The following is a 9,008-nucleotide window of genomic DNA, read 5'->3' as shown; positions in this document are numbered from 1 at the left end:
GTTTAAAAGGATTTCCATATTCCACTTCTCTTCCACACAGTGAAGTCTTCAAAAATCACAACTCATCATTTCGCCTTCTCACTTCTACAGTTCTCGTTCTTTCTTTCAACTTCCCAGCGCCGTGTGCTGCTTTGACTGGCAGCGGGACACAAAGATCAGGAAAAGGAACCGAAAGATATTTTCATTTCTGTTTTAAATCGTAGATTCTGCCGTGTGACGCTGCAGAGGAAGAGAACGAAGGAGAGATCTTATTTGTTTCTTATTTAGATGGAATCATGTTTCAGTGGCAGAAATCATTTCACTTTGGTCTAACACACACACACACACACACACACACACACACTTCCTGTCGTAATCACAAAGTTCAAAGTAAAGTGAAGAATGTAAAATTCCCTGAGGATCTCTTAGCTGTTGAATAAACTACTTCATATTAAGATGATATCTGTCATTTACTCTTCTTAGTGTCTGTATGATTTAGTGTTTTCATTGTGTGTGTGTGTGTTATGAGTTTTGTTATTTCTCTTTTTACCATCAAACTCCAAACACACAAACAATGTGAGCTTGTTTCTGATTTTAGATTTCAGTTACAGTTTAGCTGCAGCGAGTTTTTAGCTTTTAGTGTGCTGTTAAGCTAACTAGCGTGTTTCTAACGTTAGCCCTACGTTTTAGATTTCTGATAGTGTTTGTTACAGTTTTCATAATAAAGTTTCATGTTGCGTTCATGTGACTTTAACTCAAAATGTTTTGGACGCTACAGAGAAGATGAATTTTACAGATCTGTTTTAAAACAACGAGCTAAACTGTTTCCTGCTTTCGAAACGATCGTTTCTATTTAATATGAGCTAAAATTTTATTTTTGTCGTGAAAAACAGGAAGTGTTTGTTGATATTCGTTCACGTGTTTCTGCTGATTTTATGGTTTTGAACCCGCCTGACTTCCACTCTCCCTCCGTCTGATTTGGATCCAGGTTCACCTGAGCCACATGCCGTGGTTCGAGTCCACAGGAAGCTTCTTCTGGACAACCACAGATGACACCTCGATAACGTCTGGATGGCGGCCTTGTCGGAGAAAGTTGTTTTTTTTTTCACACTGAAAAGCCATAAAGCCGAGTCACTTTGTCACTACACGCCTCGGATAGAGGCTTCCAGAACAGCTGTGTGGGGGGAGGGGGTCCTTTCTCTGAAATAAACAGCAGAGATTGCTTGAACATGGCCTAAAGATTAGCTCGTCCTGGTGTGGTAAATCCTGGCTCGTGTTTGCTCCAGGCAGCGGTGCATGCTGGGAAAGCCCAGCGGGAGGCGGAGTGGGCAGAACACACAGCGTCTGGGCGCCATGTTTACTGAGAAGTGTTTGTCCAGCTGCTGGAGGGACGCCACGAGGAAGCAGGATGGTTGTTAATTAAAATCGTGATTCGTCCCTTTTTTCCTCGGATCAAATGAGTTGTACACGACTGTCGACACGGCCAGACAAACAGCGGGATGCCAGCGTACATGTTTGCTAACCTGCCCTGCTGTTTGGACGCTCCTCTGGGTACCACAGATAACATTTACTCTGCCGCTGCGTCCCACCAGCCTCGGAAAGTCCCACACAGACGATCGTCTAAACAAAGACGTTTGAGCTGCAGAGCACCAATAAACCTTCAGATGTTTAAAATATTCCTTCATCCATCTTCTTCCTCTGATCTGTTTCCGGGTCACGGAGGGTTCTGGAGCCAATCCCAGCTCACTCTGGGTGAGGGGCGGGGTCACTCACTGAACAGACCTACAGACAGTTTAGAGTCACCAGTGAACCCAAACAGGATGTCTGTGGAGGCCCCAGGCCGGGAACCGAACCCAGGACCTCCTTGTTGTGGGGAACAGAGAGAACCACTGTGCCGCCTGTTCACACATAAATATAGTTTACTTACTAAAATCGAGCTCCGATGGGGTCAGTTTGAAAAATGTAGGAACAAAATAGAACGAGGCTGTCGTCAACATGGCTGATCATTAAAGGTCATATTCAGGATGGAAAGGTCAGATCCTCACTTCTGATTGGCCGACTGATCCAAAAAAAAATATTGAGAGAGAAAGAAAGAGAAACCGAATCCTACAAGGTTTGGATGGAGGGTGACGTCTTTGTTGTGACATCACAAAGTGCCAGAAGTCCTGACGGCTGGTTTTAAGGTTCAGTTTCTGATTCCAGACTGAGACCTTTGAGACTTTAACAGGATTAATACAGAACCTGGACCTGGTTTAAGATCAGAGACCAGATGTGGAGGTCTACCTGTGGACCGGATCGACCATTAAAACTTTCAGCTTTGTATTCATTTCTAAATCTGATGTCAGACGATTTGTTCTCCTTGAATTATATAATCCAGGTTTTAAACCAGGTTTATGAAACCTCATGTTGTGGAGGCGTTCTGGCCTTCAGCAGAGAACACAGAGGCCCCGTCAAACTAACAGGCTGTCAGTCTGAGTCATTAACTTGGCCTGCAGCAGCGTCAGTAAAACTCTACTTGACACACATAATGAGCTACAAGAGCCTCTTCTAGTTGGAACACCGTGCAGCAGGAGAGATTTCAGAAAAAAAAACTCGTGCTTTGATGAAAAGTAATTCTGATCCCATGATGCATTTCAGCATGAAACAAGCAAGAGCTGAAGGTAAAAGTGGTGTCGCAGCTCAGGGCTCCGTTCACATCTACAGGATGTTTTACAGGCCCCAGGGGATCATGGGTACTGTAGTCCATCACTCCAACAACACGTTCAATTTAGCATCGTCCTTTTCTCTGGCCCAGCCAAGTAACAACACACGTCAGCTTTTAATCTGGATGTCGGACTTCAAGCTCGAGCTAGCAAAACGAGTGAGACGCAATGTCATTTCCCCATAGATTTCAATACAATCTGACTTCTTTTTACAACCTGATGGCCAGTAGATAGAAGGAAAGTTCAAGTTCCAGAAGCAGTTTATGGTCAAAGTTTAATTCAAAGACTCAGTCTAACTTTAGTTTCAAGAGACTTTAACACAACAACTTCCAAGTGTGATTGTGTGTGATTGTGTGTGATTGTGTGTGATTGTGTGTGATTGTGGGTGATTGTGTGTGATTGTGTGTGATTGTGTGTGATTGTGGGTGATTGTGTGTATCATAAATGACAAAGGTGAACCTCAATGACCCTTCTCTGGATGAATAGCAATTAAAGACGACAGTTATTTATTTGTAATTCAGCTGAGAGCTGCTGTTAATCAATCCTGATTAAAAAAGCTGTTCAGGTTTAACCAGTTTAATCAATTTAACCAGGTTAAATTTGACCAGTTTAACCAGGTTAGCCAATTTAAGCAGTCTAACCAGGTTAACCAACTTAACCAGATTAACCAGTTCACTATGATCAGTGCAGACAAACAAAACATCTCATGTTTTAACAGGACTTTATTATAAAGACACGAATGTACATCTTTCAAATTTCAGTGGAATACTGACATTACGTGTCTAATTCACATTTCTTTTATTTTATTTCCTCTGCAAAGAACAAATAACAAAAAAAAAAAAAAACCCAAAACAAAGCAAAGAAACAAAAAAGCTTTCACCTTATAAACAAGTGCTGCAATTCAGTCTCCAAAAGTACAACACCCACAGGAGGGACCACGAGTTTCAAATGAACACCAGCAACCTGAAAGTCATAGCAGCATCATGTTTCTGAAGAAGAGCCTTTTTTCTGCCACGTGTCCCAACTGAAGTTTTTGTTTGTTGTGTAATCTCCGCCCACTTGGACCGCTCACTGAGCCCACGCTGCAAGTTTATGCTGTTAAAGGCCTTCAAAAGTTGTAAGTTTCTCTGGAGCTCTGGAGTAGAAAAATAATCCCGGCGGATCACGAACTCCGAGGACGGCGTCGGACGTCTCTACTGTTAGTCTAAAGGCTTTTCAAAAATAAACCGCCAACAACCGAAGGAGTTCTTCGAAGGCGCAGAAGAAGACGGACGCAGGAAGTCACAGCACTTGGAAACGCCACGAGGCCTGGTCTTTGTAGTCCAAACAGTCGGAGGCGTTGAAGTTGAGCTTCCAGGCCGAAGCCGCCGTCTGCTCTTTGTAATCCAGACAGTCCGTGGAGTTGAAGGCGAGGCTGGGCGCGCTGTACGCCTGGTGGTGGTGGTGCGGCGGGTGGTGGTGATGGTGGTGGTGTCCCGACGTCTGGCCGATGTGGTGGTGGGGGTGTCCCGACATGGAGCCGCCCGTCATGGGGCTGAGCTGGTGCGGGTGGTGTGGGTGGTGGTGTGAGTGCATGGGCGCCAGGTATGAGCCGCACTCCACGCCGCCGAAGTAGGAGCCGGACGCCGAGGCCGGGTAGCCCTGGCTGTACGCCGCCGCCGTCTGGCTGTAGGACACCGGGTAGGATGGCGTCCCGGTGGTGGCGGAGGACGACACGGAGCGCTGCATGCAGGAGGCGCTGGTGGGGGCGGCGGGGTCGGGCAGCGCCGCCGGAGCTGGGGCCGGGGAGATTGGCGCCGGGCTCCAGATGGACGACACCGGGGCGGTGACAGAGGTAGAGGTGCTGAGCAGACCGGGACCGCCAAGGCCGGAGGAGATGGACGAAGAAGAGGAAGAGGTGGAGGAGGCGGAGGCGGTGGAGGAGGAGGCGGAGCTGGACACGGCCGGCGGGGTGAACTGGCCGCTGCTCTCCGATCCGGTGCTCTCTCTGGTTGGAGACGACTTCTTCTTCAGTGGTTTCACTTTGGCGCTGCTGCTGCTCTGCTGCTGCTGCCGACATTTGGCCCGCCTGTTCTTAAACCACACCTGAGGAGGGAGCAGAGGTCAAAGGTCACCGCCACGCCAAACACACTGAGGCGGGAATAAAAAAAAAAAGGCACGCTGAGCGTAACCTTTGACCTTTACTGCTGCTCAGAACACTTTAATGGACCTGCTCACCAAAATAAAAGCAGCAGAGCTTCTCTCTCTAAATCTCGGTCATTTTAAAATTTTCATTTTAAAACCAACAAAACAAATTATTTTAGACAAACTGTGATTTTTCACACTTGGTCCCATTTATTACTATTTTCTTTAAATGTTGTCTGTTCAGAATGAGGATGAACCAAAAACTGACCTCTAATGAAACTCACATAAAAACTATCTGACGGAATAATTCATCTTTTATATTTTTATATTTTTAAATTTACTTGAAATTAAAAACTTGAGCTCAGGCAGATTTTTTTTAGTAAATAACCTCCAAAATAATTCACTGCATTAAAAATAATAAAGTTTATTTTTTGTATTTAAATTGAAAAGTTTGTTCATTTAATTTTCAGACTAAATTAGACGAAGACATTTATTTTTTTAAATGCAGATTTTCAAAGGTAAACCAGTATAATAAAGAAAATAATGATTATTTATCTGCCTGCTCTCTGTTTAAATATAATAAAGCTTCATTTTTTATTTTTAGCTTTTCAAAGTCAATGCGAACTTTTTGTCTGAGGCCTGAAGAGAAGATGTCCCGACCTGAACTCTGGACTCCGGCAGGTTGATCTTCAGAGCCACCTCCTCCCTCATGAAGATGTCCGGGTACCGGGTCTTGGCGAACAGGGACTCCAGGATGTCCAGCTGGGTTCGGGTGAAGGTGGTCCGCTCCCGGCGCTGCTTCCTCGGGTTGGCTGGAGGAAAGTTTCAGCTTTATTATTCAACAAATGATTCAGCCATTAAAAACGCAGCAGCTCGTTCAGTTATTCTTTAATATTCTGGCCATAAAATGTTCATCATTTCGTTTTCAACGATCACAAACAAATCAATGAAATGTTTGAGTGTCTTTGGACTTTTCCGGTGTCGGTCCGTACCCGGGTAGCCCACCGACGGGTGCAGCAGGTCCATGGCGGCTCCGCTCAGGCCCAGTCCGTTCATCCCGTACGGGGCCTGTTTGAGATAAGACATCATGCTCACAGCGAGCTGGGGGGTCCGACTCAAGGCTCGAAGTTCCCCCGGGACTCGGGACGCTCGGCTCGGCTCCTGCAGGAGCAGAACCCCGGTGAGACAGATCCACGAAACCAGATTTCATGATAACTAAGTCAATAAATTCATTAAAAAACCATCCTGATTTTATTTGTTGTGATTTTCAGAGAAAAGTACAGTTCATCAGGAGGACCCGAACTTTTCTGCTCCAGAAAAAATGAAGCAGTCAAATGAATCAGAAACAAAAAGCGACAGCAGAGTCGGGACCGGGACCGGGACAAGGACCGGGACAAGGACCGGGACCAGGACCGGGACCGGGACAAGGACAAGGACCGGGACAAGGACCGGGACCAGGACCGGGACCGGGACAAGGACAAGGACCGGGACCGGGACAAGGACAAGGACAAGGACCGGGACCGGGCCCGGACCGGGACCAGACCGAGCGCTGATCTGAGGAAGGCTCGTCACACTCCTCAGATCTTCATCAGACTTTAATTAAATCAATAATTAAATGGAAACGTTTAAATCACTTTTCTCACCTGCACGTGATCAAACGGAGCGCGAGATAACGTGTTCACACACACACACACACACACACACACACACACTAAATAAAATCAGTATTTACTTTGTCTTCATTATAAAAAGTTATTTTATCTCCGGCTCTTCAAATACAGGATTGATCAGATTATTGATTTTGACGTGACTTGCTGCCTTTTATATTGAAGTATTTTTCATAGATAAGTTTTACTAAATGAGCATAAAGTTAATTAATTCTGTAAACTGGATATGATTTAATTCATGTGACTCAGATAAATACAGAAGAACCGAAATCATTCTTTTTTTATTCTGCCTAAATTATGAATCGCATTGAGAATAAAATCGGTGTGATAAATAAAAATAAACTGTTTTCCTCCTCTCAGTCCGAGCTTTGGCCGTGAAAAGACCCGCGGGCCTCACGGTGGACCTCAGCTCGGCCTTATTTCCATAAACCGCAGGAAGGAGCCGAATCACGCATCATGCAAATGCCGCAAAAGTGTTTGCAAATAGACCCCCATTACAATTTAGATGAGATCTACAGGCGACAATTAGCGGAGGAGATCATCAGATACGGGAGCCGGCCTGGTCCACATGAGGAGTCTGGTTTTTCAGTAGAAATAAAGCAAATGATTCCATTTGACCATCATTTCCTTTTCAGCTGGTTTTATTTGAATCACATTTGAGTTTAATAAAAATACAGCTAGCTGTGTTTGGTTCTGTTCTGTTCTGTTTGAGGCGGAAGAATAAAAAATAGAACACAGCCTCACCTCTTCAGGTTCCTGTCAGAGTAAAAAGTTTCCGGTTCGGATCCACATGGAGCAGGATCCGGGTCTCACACCTGCCCGGCGGGTCCGAACTCCACCATCTCACCTGAGCACCGGAGGAATCAGAGTCCCGGATCCGTCCGGTCGGTCCGGTGCGCGCGGCTCCAGGATCGGTGCTCGTCTCCGGGGCTCGCGCCTCCACGACTCAAGAAAGCACGCGGGCCTGAGCGGCTCCCAGCCAATCACAGCGCTCCGAGGCCACGCCGCCGACCAATCAGGACGCCGGCTCGGCCTCGAGGCCCCGCCCCTCAGACCCCTCCCTCCCACACCAGGAACAGGCAGGTAAAGAAGAGAGCGGTCACGTGACAGAGCAAAGTTTGAAGAAGCTTCGGATAAAAGTTTCAGATATTAAAGTTCAGGACGACAAATGAAGTCAAAATAAAAATAAGAAAGTTTCATTTCAGCAGCAGGAGAGACAAACAAATAAAAACCATCTTTAACGTGCTGAAATAAATAAATGGCTGCTTTTCCTTTCATTTGAAAAATGTTATTCTTAAAAACAAACAAAACGACCTCCAACGAGCCAACAATCTGTTTCTCTCATCATTTTATTATTTTATTGTATTTTAAAATAAAGTTTTATTTGGCTGAGCAGTCATCAGTGTTAAACAGACTGTGGTCACTAAAGCAGCAGAAACAAACACATTTTGTAAAATCATCTAATTTCCTCAATTTTTTTTACCTGCTGTAAAAAAGTAAAAAATAAAATAAAATAATATAAATTCAATCTGTATTTTTATTTTATGAAAGTGCAACAACTGTGTGTTGAAATGGCTTCAGTTGTTAAAACAGCTGATATACATACATAAAAATATTAAAGCAGCCGAGGACAAACAAGTTATATTAAAATGAAACACATTAACACATCATTTTGTCCAATTTAAGCTTCCATATAATATAATTCCAATAATATAATATTAATTATTGACACTGTTTTTGGTGGTGATAAAAATCATTTAAAGTTTTATTTTACCTTCCCACATATATTTATATTATTATTATTATATTATCTGATCAAAAATAAGGAAGATCAGCTTTCTGATGAGCTACAGCTTCTTTCAAAATTAAAGACAATAATTAAAAACACAAATGAACAAACAGATTCTCTCCCAGCGAGCAGGAACCAGCTGACGGATCTATAAAAACGAATGTGTATGAACTGATAAACTGGCCTGACTTCCTGCGGCCGGCGGCGGCCGTGGTGAAGCCAAACAAAGCTGGTGATTGATCACAAGTATCAAGATATCAAATGGACGCAGTCTTTGTTGTTGTGAGGCTTTTTGGGCTTAATCCCAAATAGCAGGAGTATTTTCTTAATACTAAGCCTGTAAATCCAGGGATCAGCAGGCCGAAAGAGGTGTGTGTGTCGGAGGTGGTGGGGGTTAAGTTTGGAGAGGCTTCTCTCGTCTGTGCTTATTAAAAGCATGAGGCATAAAATCCCAGGTCGTCAGAAAGCATGCAGGCCCGGCGGCTGCTGCATGCCTTCCACTTTATAAAACACACACAGGATGGGAACATCAGCTGACTGCAGGCTGGAGGCTATCTGACCCCCCAGGTAGGAAACAATAAGTATCTGGAGATGAAAGGAAAAGTTGTGTAGTTATGTGAGTGTGTGATGAACTCGGCATTTAGAATAAATGGCAGGTTGTCGATGTTCATGGTTCAGTTTCAGAGGAGCTGAAGGGAAAATGATTAAAAGTGTGTCTGTGTGTGTTGCTGACGTAGACGTGATTAT

General features: G+C 44.5%; 1 protein-coding gene across 1 annotated transcript; it reads right to left on the bottom strand.

Annotated features, from left to right (window-relative positions):
* Positions 1–3,532: 3,532 nt before the first annotated feature.
* Positions 3,533–7,347, bottom strand: LOC115036634 (homeobox protein OTX1 B-like). The gene is made up of 4 exons (XM_029494922.1): positions 7,217–7,347; positions 5,798–5,966; positions 5,466–5,617; positions 3,533–4,766 (listed from the first exon to the last, which is right to left on the bottom strand). The coding sequence occupies exons 2-4, from the start codon at positions 5,892–5,894 to the stop codon at positions 3,963–3,965; spliced, it is 1,053 nt and encodes a 350-aa protein (XP_029350782.1). The 5' UTR covers positions 5,895–5,966; positions 7,217–7,347; the 3' UTR covers positions 3,533–3,962.
* Between the last annotated feature and the right edge of the window lie 1,661 nt (positions 7,348–9,008).

The sequence above is a fragment of the Echeneis naucrates genome, chromosome 1, assembly GCF_900963305.1.
Source record: "Echeneis naucrates chromosome 1, fEcheNa1.1, whole genome shotgun sequence".
NCBI lineage: Eukaryota > Metazoa > Chordata > Actinopteri > Carangiformes > Echeneidae > Echeneis > Echeneis naucrates.
The sequence above is the reverse complement of the archived record's forward strand: the minus strand, read 5'-3'. Positions and strand labels throughout refer to the sequence as shown.

Bases quoted from the DNA above. Each gene is read 5' to 3' on its own strand.
- LOC115036634 (XM_029494922.1), bottom strand. From the start codon at position 5,894: ATGATGTCTTATCTCAAACAGGCCCCGTACGGGATGAACGGACTGGGC. The intron at 5,618-5,797 runs GTACGGACCGAC...ACTTTCCTCCAG, and splicing joins CCCGTCGGTGGGCTACCCGG to CCAACCCGAGGAAGCAGCGC. The intron at 4,767-5,465 runs GTCGGGACATCT...CTCCCTCCTCAG, and splicing joins TGCCGGAGTCCAGAGTTCAG to GTGTGGTTTAAGAACAGGCG.